General features: G+C 42.2%; 1 protein-coding gene across 10 annotated transcripts in view; it reads left to right on the top strand.

The window, feature by feature from the left end:
- The window catches only part of Tenm3 (teneurin transmembrane protein 3), a 1292348-nt gene that overhangs the window by 1177524 nt on the left and 96276 nt on the right, over nt 1-18548 (top strand). For all 10 annotated transcript variants that reach the window (XM_029480775.1, XM_029480772.1, XM_029480778.1 and 7 more), the window contains 2 exons: nt 459-659; nt 6048-6233. In XM_029480775.1, coding sequence (XP_029336635.1) covers nt 459-659; nt 6048-6233 — 387 coding nt within the window. The remainder of the gene's footprint in view (nt 1-458; nt 660-6047; nt 6234-18548) is intronic.

Here is an 18548-nt window from a genome sequence, read left to right as displayed (position 1 = left end):
TAAAGTTTTATTGAGTCAAATTGCTAAATTAAATCTCATCTTCTAAAGCACATTAAAGTGAATTAAGAAGGATAGAGTGTGCAACTCATTTATTTCTCAACAATCTGAAGAGCCCACGCAAGCTGTCAGTGCCCAGTGGTCACCGGGCAGGTCAGCGAGCCCAGGGTCTGTTCTAGAAAAGGCACAACACAGAGCAATTGTCTGAGACCTGGAGAGCATGTTTGTCTAATCCATGAGAATGACAAATCCTTGCGAGGGTCTCAGTTGTCTAAATGGCGCTGGGTTTGCTTCTTAAAGCTTGGTTACAGTACAACTCCCTGCCCTTTGAGAGACAAGTTCTTGAGAGTGGTGGATAGCTGTTTGATTATCTAAATAATTCAATTAAAAGTTAACTCTATCCTGCATGAATGAGTATGTCTTTCATCTTTAATAAAACTGTTCTCATCTCTTGATACTAGCGGACTGTCTAGACCCTGGATGTTCTAATCACGGGGTGTGTATCCATGGGGAATGTCACTGCAATCCAGGCTGGGGTGGCAGCAACTGTGAAATACTGAAGACTATGTGTGCAGACCAGTGCTCAGGCCACGGGACTTACCTTCAAGAAAGCGGCTCCTGCACTTGCGACCCAAATTGGACTGGCCCCGACTGCTCAAATGGTGAGGTCAACCAATACCATCCGATCAAGTATTTACCATAATTTACTTAAGATTTGGGATATATGACTTTTCTGCCTGCACTTGTTTAACTTAATTGCATCACCAAATGAGTATTTAAAGACATAAATGTTTAAAGGAATGAAGTAGTTACTGCTTATAAAAAGGAAATAAGCTTAGGTCATTTATTATTAAAAATTCAGTCTTCTCTATTATTGGCAAGGATTATCTTTTATGTGCACAAGACAGCCCTATCTCCCTCAGTCTCACTGTATGGAAATACTGATTTACATGAGCATCTATGTAGGTCTATCTGTTGCTTAGGGTGGGTCATGGCATTGTCGAGACAGGCCCTCATGTAGCCTGGGCTGGCCTCAGACTTATTACGGAAAAGAGACTGGCCCTTGTGTGCACAGACATACTCCACCATGCCCAGAAATTCAGGCACTTTAGGGCATGAGCAAATACTCTGCAAGCTGACCTGACAACAGTAGGCTGTACATGATCCCACTAAAGAGTGAGTATAATGCTCTCATTCTATTATGCTTAAATGATGATGAAGTGGGGAATGTCAGTAATCTTATTCACTAATATATGGGCACATGCACATACCCTGGTATTACAGAAATGGGCAGTGTACAAAATGGTATGTATGGTACTTGCTGATTTTTTCCAAATCATTTGTTTGTTGTTTGTTTGTTTTTGTAATGCTGGCTGCAACTCAGGAACTAATTCCACAATATTCCCAGTCATTAGTCACACTGTGTGAGAGGATGCCATTCACCCTAGAATATGACACTTTTAATTGGGAGCTAAGATGAGCACACATGAAATAATTAGATGCCAATCTAACATCATACCAAGTGTTACGTGGAATAATTTGCTAAACTCGGAGGAGCGCTCCCATCTTGACAAATACTGCAGAATTTCACAGGGACTTCTATGAACACTTCTGCCTCCATTTAAACTGGGCAATCTTTCAGAGGGGCAAGTAAAGGGACCGTTTGTGACTGAGGAAGCTGTTAGAGTGTGTCTAAGAACTTGGGCTATGAAGTCAGATGCATGTGGTCATGGTCAAGTGTATTGTGAAGGTCTTTAGTCTTCAGAAAATGACTGGTGTGTCTCAGCTCAGGAGAGGACTTTGCAGAAGTGTGGACCTGAAGAGAGGGCAAGCAGTTTAGAATCAACAGAAATGAAAAGGATATATACGAGCAACATTTTAAATAGACAATAGGCAAGACTCAATGAGAAAATAAGATACAGTCGTTTGGCAGGAAGAGTTGAAATTCCAAAGCAGGAGAAAACAGAGCCCATACTAGCATACAGAAGACAGCAGGAGGGAAGGAAAGAAAGTTGCAGTAGAGGCTGGTAGGGAATCTTGGGGAAAGAGAAAATGAAGAATTCCTAAAGAAAAACAAATATTTGAAAAGAAAAGTAGAGGAGAAGGAATGAACAAAACGAAGGATGAGAAAGGAGAGAGGAGAATAGACTTTCCCAGCTGTGCTGCGCAGAGGAAGTGTTCTACAAACGCCTAGACTCAGAGTCTTTCTGCTCTTCCTCCCAAACCCTGGCGCTCCCATGTCACAGATGAACTGACAGACATGCGAGTCCAACTGTTCAGGTTCAATCAGTTTTTGGATTTTTTTTTTCCTTCCAACTCTGGGTATCTAATTTGGGACCTTAAGCATACTGGGGCAACTGTGCCTAACTCTGGATTCTGCTTGTAGATTGGTCATTCAGTAGTTATCTGTGGGTAAAGTAGGGATAATGGTAACACTCTTTGATGCTTTGGTAGTTAAGTTCCGATGCTGCAGCTGAGCAATGCACATAGAATAGAGCCTCAGGCACCATGGTACTGTCCATGCTGTGGTAGTGCAGGGGACATTAGCAAACAGTAGTAGGCCTGGAAACAAGCTAAAGAAACTTTTCTGTATCCTGATGTGTCTTACAAAGTTTCTTTTCAATCCAAGAGTGGATATTTTCTCATTCTCCTCTCCCTCAGCCCCTCCTCCCTCAATCCCCCTCCCTCAGTCCCCCCTCCCTCAGTCCCCCTCCCTCAGTCCCCCTCCCTCATGCTCCCCTCCCTCAGTCCCCCTCCCTCAATCCCCCTCCCTCCTGCTCCCCTCCCTCAGTCCCCCCTCCCTCAGTCCCCCCCCCCGCAGTTCCCCCTCCCTCTCCCCTCCCTCAGTCCCCCCTCCCTCATGCTCCCCTCCCTCAGTCCCCCTCCCTCCTATGCACTCTCCCTTCCCTTCCACACTCCTTTTCTCTCCTCCTCCTTCCTCTCTGTCTTCTCTCCTCACTGCCCCTTCCTCCTCTATTGTCCCTTTATCATTAACACATAGCTCTGAAAGAAGATAGCAATTATTGTGTATTTATGCCTGCCTTATAGATATGGAAGCCCAAAACTTTGGTTAGAAATCTCATGACCACCAAAACAAATAACGTGTTTAGGTAAATAAGGAAATCATGAGACGGAGTTTGGATTATAGTGGGGCCTAACCATCTCACTAAAGAGTATTAGGAAGCCCTTGCCAACCAATATTTATCAAGCATGAGTGCCTGACACTAAGTCTATATTTCCTTTGTTTATCCAGTTCTCTTAAAATACATATTTTAGTCAGACAGTGGTGGCACACGCCTTTAATCCCAGCACTTGGGAGGCAGAGGCAGGTAGATCACTTGATTTGGAGGCCAGCCTGGTCTACAGAATGAGCTCCAACACAGCCAGGGCTACACAGAGAATCCCTGTCTTGAAGAAAAGGAAAAAAAAAAAAAGAGGGGGAGAGGAGAAAGAAATATTTTAAGTATAAGAACCAAAATAAGCATTCAGTTATTTTAGATTATTTTTTTAATTACTTAAATTTCTAGCTCATGTATTTTTAAAAAAATGCATTCCACCAAAAAAAAAAAAAAAAAAAAAACCAATCTCGTTGAGTTGTGTAGGAATGATTACTTGAGTAGTGACGGAGGTTCTTGGTCCAGGTCTGTCCTCCCTCAGCACAGGTCTAAAACTGCTTACTGTACAATAGCCCTAAGTGGGGTGTGGTCAGTTTGCATCCCACTCTTATCCAAGCAGCAGAAGAGCGGATGGAATGCCCACTGTTTCGTTTCCTAAAATGACTATAACTGGCACCCATCCTCATAAAATCATCTTGTCATGAATAGCAAAACAGACAAATAAATGCTAATTCAAAGATTAAATTGGCTATCCATATCCTGTATTATATGTTTAGATTTTATATCATCCATGCTGGTACAATTACTTTATAGTTGAGAAGCTAAAGAAAAATCCTATTTCCATTTAAAATAAAATAAAACCTAAGTAAAAATAGAAACTGGGCGGAGATCTTTGTTCTGTTCATCTTTGTATCCTCCGTTCAAAGCGGGAGAGTAACACATTAAACTAGCTCCATGTATAGAATGAAGAAGGAATGAAGCGTTCTTTTGGAGACTAGGAAGATGGCAAGTGTAATTATCAACTGTGGAAAGGCAGAAGACTTGGGATGAACAGCAGTGCTCTCCTAGGGCCCGTGCTCACCCCGGGAATGCAGCTTGCCTCGTGCCTGCCCCGTGCTGACCGCTGCGCAGCTCTTAGTTACAGCTTATCCAAACATTATTGTTTACTTACATATGTGGCCGAACGTTTACTAGTGATATAAATCTAAGGTTTTTAACTAAATGAAACCTAAAGGAAAACACTGCCAGTTCCCTCTTTTGACGCTGTGAAAATGACCTTCAGGTATCTAGATTCCATAAGAGAGTGCAATTTATAACCAGAACATTGGGCGAAGCTATTATAAAAGAAGGGGGAAAAATGAATTATTTTCGTGATGAAGTGAATAGGTTTGAAAGCAAGAGTCTCCCTCTATCTTCATCAGCAGTGTGTCCATTAATTAGCCCTTCAATTCCACTTCAATTAAATTAACTCTAATTAATAAGTTCATTACAAAGATTGACGCACCTTGCTCAAAGCCGGTGTGTTAAACGCTGATAAACAACTTCACCCTAATGAAGAATTGATTCCATTGAATAAAAGGGGGACCTCCAAACCTCATCTCCTGATGCTAGGTTGATGTTGTGTTGCTCTGAAGTTAATCAAACCATCTTGGTCTCTTAATCAAAAATTTAATTCAAAGGAGATAGAGAAACATGGAATTGGGGGGGGGGCAGAGATACAACTCTCTCCCAGTTAATGTCCTGAGTGTTCTTTATAGGAAATGTGACAGTTCTTATAATGTATTACTATAGTCTCAAAAGTAGCTAAGGCTGAGGGTGAGAATGGGGACCAAAGCATCAGTGTTGGAATAGGTGTTTGTGATGATATAAATACTAGTTTTCATTGTAAAGAAATATGGCCGCCATCCCTTTTCTATGTGTCAGAAATGACTTTGGAGTGAAAATTAAAACTAGGACCGTCATTTTTCAGTCTTAGGATAAAAACCATAGTTAACTTTATAAGAGAAAGAGCAAAAACCCAAATATCCTTCAGAGTCCCTCTCCTTCCCTTTCTTCCTCTCTCTCCACTAGACCTAGTTAAGTAAAGCTCTTAAGAAAGCTTTATTTTTAAAAATGACTTCAGACATCCGAGTCCTTTTTAAGGCTTAATCTAATGTTATACAATTTGAAGGCATTTGGTCATTATACACCTTTCAAAAATCCCAACAGATGAAAATCTTTGTTTTTCAAATGACAGAGTCAATGTGTGTGTAGAGTTATTAAACTGCTTTTCTAGTCTGTGAGCTAGGCAATTTGTAGCTGTCGAGAGTCCAAATTTACTAAATAGGAAAAACAACATTTCCTCTTCTTTAACCAGCATGCCTGCGTGCATGAGCAAGCTGATGTGATTTCTCTAAGAAAGTCTCCTTCAAGTTTCGGGATATTTAAAACAATTTAAGCCATGGCTTTAGCAATCGGCCCTTTGCATTTCCCAGTAACGGGATAAGGCAATTCCTGTTAAATACTTGACACACTGTGCTAACTCAAATATCTCATCCTTTTAGTGTGCATGGTTTTTCTCTTGGGTACCAAGGGGTAGCCTTATATATTTATATAGGCCTATTCTATCTACATTGTATTTTGTAGATACTTATATACAAAAATGTATACAAAAATATTTTGTAGGCATTTATATACATAATAGCTTTATATATAAAGTGATTTTCCCAAACAATTATCATGTGTGCTCTCTGCACCCACACAGCCACAAGTTAAAGGAGATGAAAGAATGTCAAATCCTGCCATTCACCGATGCCGAAATTGACTTAGTGCACAGCACAGTGTGACCTTGCTTTTCACTTTGACAAGTGCAAGATGTAACCCCTAATAATTCTCCTTCTCGCCCCCCCCAACCCGTTCTTTTCTCTTGCCTGGACTCCTCTTTTTGCAATACAGAAATATGTTCGGTGGACTGCGGCTCACACGGCGTCTGCATGGGGGGCTCCTGTCGCTGTGAAGAAGGCTGGACCGGCCCGGCGTGTAATCAGAGAGCTTGCCACCCTCGCTGTGCTGAGCACGGGACGTGCAAGGACGGCAAGTGCGAGTGCAGCCAAGGATGGAACGGCGAGCACTGCACAATTGGTAGGCCATCAGACTTCTAGCTAGCTACCTGCTGCACTTCCCGTTCTGTGCGGGACCAGACCCAGAGCAAACTCGCTGTGATAGATAAGCAGTCTGTCACCAGACTTCACCCCCTACCCTGTCCTCCATCTACTGCAAAAGAGGTCAAATTCTTGGAAGTTTTTCAACTTGGAAGAAGTTCCCCTCTTCAAATTTTCTTTAATTTTCTTACACGGAAAAGAGTGGTTTTGTTGTTAAGTGCTGTCTGTATTTCACAATGTTAATTCACTTCTTGTTAGAGAAACATGCCGGAGTATGAGATGTAATTATTTGTATTTGTTGCTTAGTATGATGGTCATAAAAAGGGACTCGCATAAAGAAATTGCAGTTTGTTTCTAAACTGTGCATTTTGGTCAGCTGTAGTGTCCATAGACACATCACCCACAGACTGCTCACCCGGCCACTGTGGCATTGCCTCTCATTAAGTCTTGGCTGCTGGGATTCTATGTTGATATTGCACCTCCTAATAGCAATCATACTTCCTAGTTTACATATTTTTTTAAATTTTCCCAAATACCCGGACTTGCTGATCTCCATAGATTCCAGCAGCTCTTCTGAGGCTTTTGGTACAGGGAGTTTCTACCAAAGAGGTTTTATTTCCTTTTTTTAATGGCTTTATATTCCAATATCATTAGAAGTAAACTATAGTAAGCCCAAGAGTAGCTGGTTTTTTTTATATGCCTGACACTTCTTCAAATATGATGATATTCACAAATGCCTGTAGGTTGGATAAAATATTAACCATATTTTTCAGACCAAAAGTGGTTTTTGTAAAAGGAAAAAAAGAAAAAAAAAAAAACAAAAGTAGTGAAAAGGGCTACCTGTACCTAACCAGCGTTTAACGAGGAGTCAAGAGAATCTAGAACAAGTTACCACCCTTTCAGCACATGCAGTATTCCCTTACCCTTCAAATTGCAGAATTCAAATGCTCAACTCATAAAGTACATTAAAAGGTAAAGCGAGTCATAAGTTTCTACCTCACCTCCTTAAAAATTACCGTCAATGATTGTACATGACAGGCTGACAAGAATTTCAGAAGGTAAGACACCATATGTTCTCCAATATTTTGCACTCGGCAGGTAAAATTTTGATGAAGCGATTTGGGACCATGTTGGTAACTTACTGTATCCTTCCAGTGTGTGTGTATGATGCACTTCTTATTTTGCTTACAGGAGTTGGGCAGCAAGAAATTTCATCATGGGACAATTTGAAATCACACATGTTATAAGACTGTCACATGCACATAACCCACCCCCCGTCCACATACACACCACACACACACACACACACACACACGATTAAAAGTTCATCTTCTTTTAAGTTAGCACAATTCTGTCTTTACCAACTTTATGTAAGATTCTCTGCAGTGTTGTTGGCATCCCTTGACATCTCTTACAAGGGCCCCACCACAACCCCACGTTAGGTGATCTTCTGGGAAGACTCTTAGGGCTCTTAGAGTTGATTGGATTCACGGCTGTAGTTTATAGTGATCAGAAAGAAGGAAGGACACGTCTGAGTCTGGAGTCCCATGGAGGGTCAGCCTTGCTCCTTGTTGAGACACATCACTGTGAAGAGTCTTTTCCCAGCAGAGAGCCTTTGAAACTCAGGGTACACGGGTTTAGGTTTGAGGAGCCGTCTTCTGTTCGCCATGATCACTGTCATCTCAGACTCTCAGAAGAGCAAGCATTTAGGGCTCCTTCTGGACTCTGAACCTGTAGCAATATAGGGAGCGCCCACACTTTTAGATGCCACACAAGACCCAGCCCCACCAGCCTTCTGCACCATCACCTCTACAAGACCCTCAGGGGTGACTCGCTGACACTGAGGAGCGGTTCTGTCTTCCGCAATCATCCCCAAACATCCGTGTTCATAACTCTTGCTCAGTGTTCATCCCTGCTTTGTCATGGCTCTCCCTTCTGCTGGCTTCTAGGGCAGGGCCCACAGGAGACTCATGAAGCTACACTAAGGCAGGAAACAGTTGACAAGCAGGTTGTCTGTCTCTTTCTCTGAAAGCACAAAGGACAGTACAGCGCCCCTGTGTCCAAACAGCTCTTTACCAGAATCTCAGAGTCCTCCCACAGCAGAGACAAGACGACACAATGATGCTTCTCATCTCGCTCGACTTCATAAATTAATTCTAGCTAGGACGAAAAGAATTATATCTGTCACTATTTAATCCTAGGGAAAACAGCAGATACATGTGTGTAGCTTTAAGAAATCAGAAATGTACCAGAAAGCTACAATAGGCACATATAACTTGTCACTCAGTAGCTACCCAACAACCTGGTCTGTTGCCATGTCCTCGCTGGCATATAGTTAACAGTTTCCTGTGGATATATTCTTCCAAAAACTTTCCTAGTTGTTTGGAAACAAACAAGATTCTTGTTAGAACTGGGACTTTTGATTGCAATTGAATTGTTTCTTGCACTGTTGGTTACCAACTCTGTTTTCTGTTATTTCCATTAATTGTGTTTCTTTATACTCCAGTACAGGAAATAAAGGACCTACCTGGATGTGTAGGGCTGAGGACATAGCTCTGTGGTAAAATGTTTTTCCAGGAGACAGAAGCCCCTGGGCTCAATTCTCAGCAGCACCAAAAAGAGGAGTATAGCGATCCCTTTAGCCCTTCTTTGATCCTTCATGCTGCTAGAATGATTCCAGTTTTGCCCTTCTTCTGTCTGCTTCTGCGCGTACCACAGTGAAGCCCAAGGGCCACTTGTGAGCTGCTGGCAAGGTAGCCAGGAAGTGGGGAAGCGCGTTCCCATTTGGGATGGTTACTTCCTGTTCCTCTCAGTTCCAATATGTATCTGGCTGAAAGAAACTGTCATCTTGCGAGAGACTCCTCATAAGTCAGTGGGATTTTATTTTCCTTTCTCCATATTCCATGGACTACAAACAGGGAGGTTAACTGAAAGAGAGGTGGAATAGCAAACACGGGTTCTCGATAGATAGCAGAAGAATATTCATTGGTCACCTGACTGTCTTCATAAACTCGGTTCCTGCTTTCATAACATCATGGGCATGCTGGTAGTGAAAGAGTTGGGAAGGCAGAATACTCACCGGACACTGCTCTCACTTAGAGAGTCCCATGCTGATATTTTTATTAGTGTGGTCGTATCTTCCTCTCTTTACAAATGAGGAGTTCCGCAAAGTTGGCGTGTTCATCCACAGAGCCTGTGCCAAGTCTTCCCTGCTTGGGTTACTCTTTTACTCTCGATATGTGCAGATGAAAGATAAAACAACAGGAGACTGATTTTTTTTTCAGGAATATTGTGATTAAAAGGGATATCTTTCTCTCCCCGCCCCAACCCCCCAGGAAGGCACTTAGGGATATTGGGCCCTTTTATGAATAAAGAAACAGAAAGCGCCACATCTGTACAGGCAGCAGTACTTGTCATTGACATGGCTTGACGCTAACAGCCCATAACACTAGTGTAGCCCCGAGAGCGTGATAACAGTCGTGTTAGGCTGTGGCTTATCTGCGGGTGGGAGGATTCCCCTACACGCACCCATGTTTGCTTCTCCTGAGATAGGAAGTATGTAAGGATAGCATAGAGGACCCCAGAAGCAAGTCAGAAAAAAATAAAGAAAGAAAAAAAACATGTGGACTGGAATTAAATATCTTATAAACAATAATTGCCATAATTTGACTATCACGTGTCTATCACAATATTTAAGAGGATTAAACGATTGTGCTCTGTGAGGGTTGATGTGAATCAGGTTTAAAACTAGTATCTGATAGGTACGAATCTGGAAACTGCGAGATACTGGTGAGTTTTGAGCAGACTGAGTGAGTTCCTATCCCTGTGTTTAACTGGAATAGACTTTGAATCCATAGATATGTGAAGGCAACTCAGTTGGTTTGGTTCAACCTCTTGTTTCAGGTAAAAGAAGGGAGATCTGTCTGCCATCGGCCTGTGACTCTACTTTAGAGGCCACAGAAACAAAGCAAATCCTGTCTCCACATCTTCTGCATGTTGCTTATTAGCGGAGTGCAAAGCTAACTGAATGTCCTGGGCAGGGAGAAGTCCTAACTGCCTTGTTTTGAGCATTCATCAATCTATAACTCCCACAAGGCCTTTTCTCTTTAGCATCTATTGAACAGACTTTTTCCTTCATTATCCATTTATGTCTGTCTGAGTGCATTGGAGACCAGAGATGAGATTGAGTCATGAACAGGCCATAGGGTGTTGAATAACATTTGACTGTTCTCTCCCATGAATAGGTGTCACAAAGGACAAAAACGCTCAGCTCTGCCAGCTCTGTAGATGGCTGAGTGTCTTCTCAAACCCATTGGTACTTTTCATTTCTGCAGAGAACCAAAAGGGAGGTAATGGGCTTATATTAGTAACAGGGAAGATCACGGGCTGGAAAACATACTTAAATCTCAGGAAAAGCCCTCTTTTAAATAGTTGAATCTCCATTCCAGTAAGCCTTAACAATCTGTCAGAATTTGGTAGGTATGTGAGATTGGCCATTCCGTTTTCTCTTTCGTGTTAATTTTAGAAGTTGGGTGGTTTTTAATTTCCTTCCGTTCCATCCGTTATCCCAAAGGATTAAGTCTCTTGGATCTGAAGGATTCTCCAGGTCATTTGCAGTTTTGGGATGTCTTAGCTGTTGATGGTTTCTGTTGACTATGCGGAGGTAGTAGACCTAAGCACAGGGTTCCCTCGTCACCTCAGTTTCCTTTTGCCACAGGAAGGAATCGTCTTCACTTCTGAAGAAGTCCCGAGATCCACTTTGTCATATCCCGAGATATCACCTGCCCACCCTCGTTACCTTTTCCATATGAATTCACTTATTTTGCCCATTAAGTACCATGGAATGGTGTCTCTATTAAACGTACTAAATACTGTTCCACTTAAAAGGCAGTGTAACATTTTTTAATACACAGACTCTGAATGTGTCTTTAAGTCCTTTCGGTGGTTCAGCATGACTAGTGTCTTAACTGTTCTTTGCCTCAGTTGGAGTCTTTTTCTGATGTAAAGTGATTATGATAATTAATAATTATGTGTGATTTTAGAGTACAGTGTTCTGATGTCTGAGAACTTGTGGACTTATGTCCTTGCTGAACGATTAAATGACATTGAGCAATTAATCCATTGTCACTCTATATTCGTATCCTTTTATGAAGAATGTGAACGTTACATACATCAGAGAATTATTTCAGTTAGAGAAAAACGCTATCCTATGAATTATAGCACTTAATCTAGTGCTTATAAAGGAAAGTTAATAGCTTTGCGTCTTAGTTTTCTTGATAAGTAGGAATGAGACAAACTGCAGCTCAGACCGTGGCTTAGGTCTTTGACATTTGAAAAGCAAAACACAAAATATTATGAAACTAGTAAAGTCTGGTGGTACGGTCCATAACCCCAGCACTCAGGAGGCTGATGCAGGAGGATCACAAGTTCAAGTCCATCCCAAGAACCTAGGGAGTCACTATCTTAAAAATCTACAATAAAAAACAAGTTGCCAAGGGCATTTACTTAAAGAGTTAACAGAATTCTTGCCATATTATAAGGCAGAGCCTATGTCAGGGTGGATATTGGTTAATAAGAAGCCGTGTGTGTCGGGGTTGGGTTTAAAGAGTTGTTTTTGAAATCATGATATAAAGGGAAGGGAAGATATATCATGATATTTTTCTTCTAGTAATGTCTCAAATACAGAGCTGTCTATTGAACAGCATTGATTTTTTGTTGTTGATGTTCTTTTGAGGCGATTCAAATGGAAATTTGACCTGGGGGAAATCCTAATTTTTTTAAGCTACAAACAGCCAGCTATTTGTTTTTATTCTAATTCCTTAGAACACCAGGAAACACAATCATGAATGATCACAAAGTCGTGCTTTGTTTGCCCAGACAAAACGTAGGTATACTGTACTCCACAAACTCCTATTAAACAGTGTGGTTGCCCTGACCTTTGGGATATGGAAGAGGAGAAACAGAAAAGGAACTGTAGCATCTAGGGAGTATGGGAGAGAGAAGGATCCAAGCCTTTGCCAGCGTAGCCACATGTTTCATTTTTACCTCAAACAATACTGTAAGAGCAGTGGTTTTATTTAGGTGGAAAAACCATGTGACAGTTGGGAAATTAAGAGTGTATGAATGCTTTATTTACATTACAAATTTAGTTGTTTGGGAACTTTCAGCAATTTTTTTGTAGTACCTCCCCCACCCCCCAAAAAAGTTAGAATTAATAAAATAAGACCACATGGAATTTTTAAAGTATCTTTTTGTTCAAATGCTACTTGTAATCAACACACACACACACACACTAGTGGGGAATAGATACTACTACACATCTGTATACCAACACGCTGGGACCATTCAGTTTCCTATCAGTCAATAAAGAAGAGTAGGTAAGAGAACAATCATGCCATGCTACCTGAGTCCTGGGCCAAGCCAGCTTTACTGGGCAATCGCAGAAGCCTAAGCATCAGGGTCTCTCATCCCTACCAGCCTGTTCTAAGGCCTCACTAAGGGACCGGGATTTCATGTAGCCATGTGTTGCTATGACGTTTACAAATCACTTAGGACCTCTGTCTCTTCATATTCCAGCGTCCTCTCCAGCACGCTTTCCCTTGTGCACAGCTGTGTGTTATACTTCACATCGAATGAAGACCAAGTTAGCTTTCTCCACTCTACAGAAATATTACAAAATCATTGTTGTTTTAAGGAGACAAAGTGAGTGTTGTCCGGCAGTCTTGGAGAAAATGGCTGTTTAGAGACTCGGCTGTCATTTAGTAAACATCACATAGCTTTTCTGACATTTGTGCTATTCCTCAACTTAAATTTTCTTCTACCTTTGCGGCGATTTTCCTTATTCCAAATAATTCTTTACTCTGGCACAGCACTTCATCGATCTTGACGTTATTTTTCCTGAAGAGAGGCTCCTCCCACGTTGTAAGCATTTCAACCATCACCACCCCAAATAAACTAAATCTACCCTGCCCCCAACCGCCACCCCCCGTCCCCCCATGCTGTATCATGTGCTATCTATGGCATGATAGGAAGGTACAAAGGTCTCCTTCCTATCTCCCTATCAAAGGTGTCTCTGTTTCCTCATTTCTAAAGTGGAAATAAAGATACCTAGCTCCCTCCTGGAGCTGCTGAGAGTGGTGGGCAGAGGAAAATTGTAGTGGGCATAGCCCTGGCACAGAGCAAACCCCACATAGAGGCGTCTTACCATTACTGCTGCTACTGGAGCATTTGGGCTGATGGTTAATGGACTGACACCAACCACTACTTTCTTCCTGAACCATCTCTCAGGTTCTACTCATTCCCTCTGAGAATCAGGGATGTGTGCCGGGTACCAGGATTAACTCCTTGTCTTCCCAGGATGCTTGGGGTAAAGCCAATAGCTTCACGGTGATCTGTGATCCCTTGTGCAGAGCGGGTCATCATGGAGCCGTGAGGTATGGGGTTGATCTGAAGGACAGTTTCCTAAGCCTGCTGGGCAGTAGAAAGTCAGGTAGGCTGAAAAGCTTTCCGTGGAGCATATAGCATTGTGGCTTGTTAAGGAATGTGCTACTCACTGCTAAGCTGATATAAAGTTGGATGTGACTCCGGCAGACTGGCCCCTCTAGGGAATGGAGGAAAGCCCCCTTCTAAGCTGACTGAGCATCATCCATGTTCTGGAAGCCAGTCTGGATTTCTGATGTCTGATTTCTTCTGTTGAGGTTAACCTGAGGATCCATCTGGGGTCTCTCCGACATTATTTTTCTCATTTGAGCCCTAAGTTATTCATTTAATGGTTTTATATACACTACTTCATCTTCCATAATACCTTCGGAATTGGTAATTTTCTTAAATTAGGTCATTAGTCTCTTTGCCACAAGTGCAAACCTGCTTTCTCTGACCTCTCTAAGAGATGGGCACCCTCTCTCATTAAGATGTCAGTGCTGTCTTTACTCTAAAAGGTGTGTCAGAGATGTTCATGTTTCGCCACTCAGCCTGTGTCAGGTCTGCGAGGAAGCAATATTGGGTGTCTCTGCAGTGGGAGCTGTCTATTTTGGTGTGGCTTATTTCACCTTCAAGTGGTTCTTCTCCCTCCCATATGACCATATGAATCACTCTTTGTTTTGTTTTGATTTTTTTTTAACGTATACTGATCTCATCATAGAAAGCCTTGGAGCTGTGGGTTCAACTCAGTGCTGGCCCGGGGTGCAAACAGTGGTAGAGCCGTGCTTCCTGTCCGTGTCTTTTACCTGCTGAGTGAGAGAGCACTCAGCCAATGGAAACTGATTCAGAGGTCCTGGTGGAACCTGATTCAGTGAGACTCCGTGTTTCTGACATGGTTTAGCCTCAAATGCTACCTGTCAAAGGGTTTGAGTCACTTGGCTTCTGCTTTTATAACCCATACCCATAAAGCAACAGAGTTGTAGTAAATTTGCACTCTTCTTTGGATGGTTTAGAAATACATTTCATTGTCTATAGTATTCTGTTCTGTTCTGCCCTTCTGTATCATTATAGACTCCCCTTTATATGATGTATGTATCATGATTTAATGAACACATAAAGTATCAAATAATTAAATTATGTTCTCATACCATTCAAATCCTCAAAAAAAAAAAAAAAAAAAAGCTTAGATTTGAATCTTCAGTTGCCTTAGCACCTGGCTTTCTATAGCATTTGTAAAATCACCATCCAGTGGGCTGTTGTGACAGGTGTTCTCCAGTCACCCGGAAGGGTTATTTCTTAGGGTACCCATTTCCTTATCCCTAAGGATGGGGTGAAATCTGAGCATAGTCAGCATTTGCTGTTGGAGCGTCCTTCTCCTCGGCCCAGTCTCACTGTTTTCCGTCCTTGGTGCTGAGATTTATTAGGGGGCGACAGCATCATCGGCCTGAGAATGTCAGTCAAAAGATAACAGTGTGGCCGAGAGGTACATCTTCGTGACAGGTGTGTCCCTTAGGGAGCTGTTAATGCCTTCCATGCTTTAGAAAGGGAACAATGTGTGGGACATCTGAAAGTCAATTGTGAATGTCAGTGATTGTCCTGTGGGTGAATGTACCTGGTATTAACATACAGTTTTCCCAAGCAGGTGACTTACACATTGCCTGTAAGGATGGGATAAGACATTCGAGATCTTTCAAAGAGATCTTTCTCACCTACTTTCATAGCCCTGGTATGATAAACAAATTCTATCTTGCGATAAGAGGTTATGCTCAGATTCCTCTCAAGTCTACGTCCTGTGTGAAAAGTTGGGGACCAAATCGGTGCCTATGTTAAGCTTTTTCTCACCCAACTTACTGGAAGGCATCCTGGCCTTCACACGCATCAGCTTTCAGGGAAAAAAAAAAGTAGAGGGTTAAAGCCCCTGAGAGGTGAGGTTCCCCCCACCACCCTCCTTGGGGAGCAGAACAGAAGAAAATGCCAGTGGTTTTTCTGTTGTTTTATATTCACTTGGGTTTTGTAAACTATGCCTCAGTTCTCAGATCTGAACAACCTTTCAGACTTCTCATCCTAGTTTCTATGTAAATCCCACCGGAAACTGCATGGTTTCCTAGCGAGTTTTAGTTGGGGCTCAGCTAACTTTCTGTGTAGGGGTACTCTGTGTTGGGGAAAACAACTTCTAAATCATAATTACTAAAGATTTGAGGGGGTTGGGACGGTGCTGCTAGAGTTTGGACCCAAGACTTGACACATGCCAAGTAGGTTATGTACCCCCAAGCTGTATTCTCAGCCCTCAAGGAATTGTCTTAATTCGTTAATTTAAATTAATAATTTCTCCACTGTGTCTGTGATTTTTTATTGACTTAAGATTTCCATTGACTTTAAGAGTTCCATTAACTTAAATTAACATGTTCTATGCTGTGTCTAAGAGTTCCGTTGTTCCTTGAGTCTCATTCTCATTGGAAGTCAGTTCATTTGGGTAAGCGTTTTCTGAAAGATGTTAACAGATGCAGGGGAGGAAGGAGGTTTCAACTCACTTCCTGAAGACTTAGTAACTCAAGGCTATAATATAAATAGGATGTCCAGAGACAGATAAACAGGACAGTTTTGTTACAGAAACAAACTAACAGATTAATGGGAAAGTAAGATGTAAATATGTTGCTGCTGTACAAGTTTGAGTGGTGACTTAACACGTAAGATGAAAAGCCAAGGGATCAGATGGTTCAAGTATAAAAAGCTGCAGAAAGATAGACTTAAGATTTTCTGGGGAAGGTGACAAGAGACCTAGAAACTCCCAAGAGTTGCAAACCTTAGAGATGGAAGGAGCCAAATACACAAAAGAAAGGCAAATAACACTTCCTAGAAGGGCAAGTGCCAGACTCTCTGCTTAATAAGATGTTTGTGGCATCCAGGACCAGGACTTACTGCTTCTCCAAAAGGGAGTTACCTTAGGAAGATCAAACAACTGCAGAGACATCCCCCTCAGCCACCCATAAGGGGGTGGCAGGTAGAAGGAGGTCCTAGAAACCTTATTCACCATCAGGTCAAAGCACTGAACACACCAAGCAGCATGCTTTGGGGTAACATTTCTCGATCCCTAACACTGAATAAAGGCTTACTGAGGTACATGTCAGTTTTCAAATCATACTGTTTCATGTAAACTTGCCATTGGTTCTGTGCTAACACGCTGGAATATCTTTTTCAACGTGGAATGCCTTGTTGATTTGCGTCATTTAAGAACCATCTTTAAGATTTTAGTTACCACCAAAACCTCTCATCTCGGTGGTTTTAAAACTCAATTGTCTGGATATACAGTTGAACGAAGAAGAAAAGTAAAAAATATTCTCTTCAGTATTGGCCAAGTTCCTCAGAAGCCTTTTAGTTGGGAAGTAAAGAGCCACGGCGTTAGGAATTGAAGCCACATGCACAATATTGTTTTCAACTATTTCGGGGCATGCGCAAAGAAGGGAAAGTTTGTGAAGTTGCTACATCTTTCCCAAAACTCTACCCAGGTAACTTAAAGAGCCAGGCAGCTAAGGAGGAACTCATATGTAGTTTAGGTGACTTTTCTTATATGCTAAGAGTGATAGCATCCTAAGGAGGTGAATAAAAAGTTAGAGGCTTGGGGAAAATTGGTCATAGAGTAAAGTACTCGTTTTACAAGCATGAGGACCCGAGCAGAGATCCTCAGCACCATGTAAGAAGCTTAGCATGGATACCGCATCTATGATCCCAGCACTGGGAGGCAGACAGGAGGATCTCAAGTGTTTGCTGGCCAAACAGTCTTGACAGTCAGTGAACACAAGGTTTAGTGAGAGACCTTATCTCAAAGATAGATGGATGGATGGGTGGGTGGATGGATGGATGGATGGATGGATAGAGTAGAGAGGGAAAGAGTAGATAGATAGATAGATAGATAGATAGATAGATAGATAGATAGATAGATAGATAGATAGATAGATGATAGATAGGGAGAGAGAGAGATAATAGATTGCATGCATGCTCACTATGTACACAACACAGTAGATTTTGATTTGCTTTGTTGTAAGGGTGAGAGAATAAAGCCCGCGGTTTCCAACACTGTCTTACTCCTCCACTCAGCGTCGACTCAGTCTTGCCCTGGCAGACTTTCCTTTCATGCATAAGACAAGTGGCAAGCAGCCTCTTAGTTACCTTTTCACCTGCCATTTGGTTGCTGGTTGCTTTCACCTTCATCTATAGAAAGTTTTGTTTGTTTTTCAATGCAGGTTTCTCTGTGCATCCCTGGCTGTCCTGGAACTCATTCTGTAGACCAGGCTGGCCTCGAACTCACTGAGATCTGTCTGCCTCTCCCTTCCAAGTGCTGGGATTAAAGGCTTGGGCCTATATAAGTTTCTGTAAGTGTATTAGTTCTTTGAGAGTTTCTTATGCATATTAACCACACTCCCCTAATCACTCAAATTTGGGTCCATTCTTTTAAACCCATCAAGACCAGTTTGTGTTGTCCTAGTATTCTTAGGTCTGTTTCCACTGGAGTGTGGCCAACTTACTAGGAGCCTCACCCTTGAAGAGAACTGTCTCTCTTTCCCAGCAGTTGCAAACAGCTCCCATTCCCATGCTGGGATTCAGTCTGGCTTGGGCATGCTGGGGTCTTGTATTTGTAGCTACCCTGCTGTGTCCAGAAGACAGTTTCTTTGCAGTCATCCACCATATCTGACTCTTACACTCTCTCTACTCCCTCTTCCACTATGATCCCTGTGCCTTGCAGGGAGGAGGCATAGTAGATATGTCCCGTTTAGGCTAAGCATTCTGTGGTCTCTTATTCTCTGCACCTTAGCCACTTGTGGGTCTCTTCTTGCACTATCTACTGCCAATAGAACCAGGCATGGGACAGGTGTTTCTT

This window comes from Mus caroli, chromosome 8 (assembly GCF_900094665.2).
Source record: "Mus caroli chromosome 8, CAROLI_EIJ_v1.1, whole genome shotgun sequence".
Taxonomy (NCBI): Eukaryota; Metazoa; Chordata; class Mammalia; order Rodentia; family Muridae; genus Mus; species Mus caroli.
Note: the sequence above shows the minus strand (reverse complement) of the source record. Positions and strands in the feature narration are given on the sequence as shown.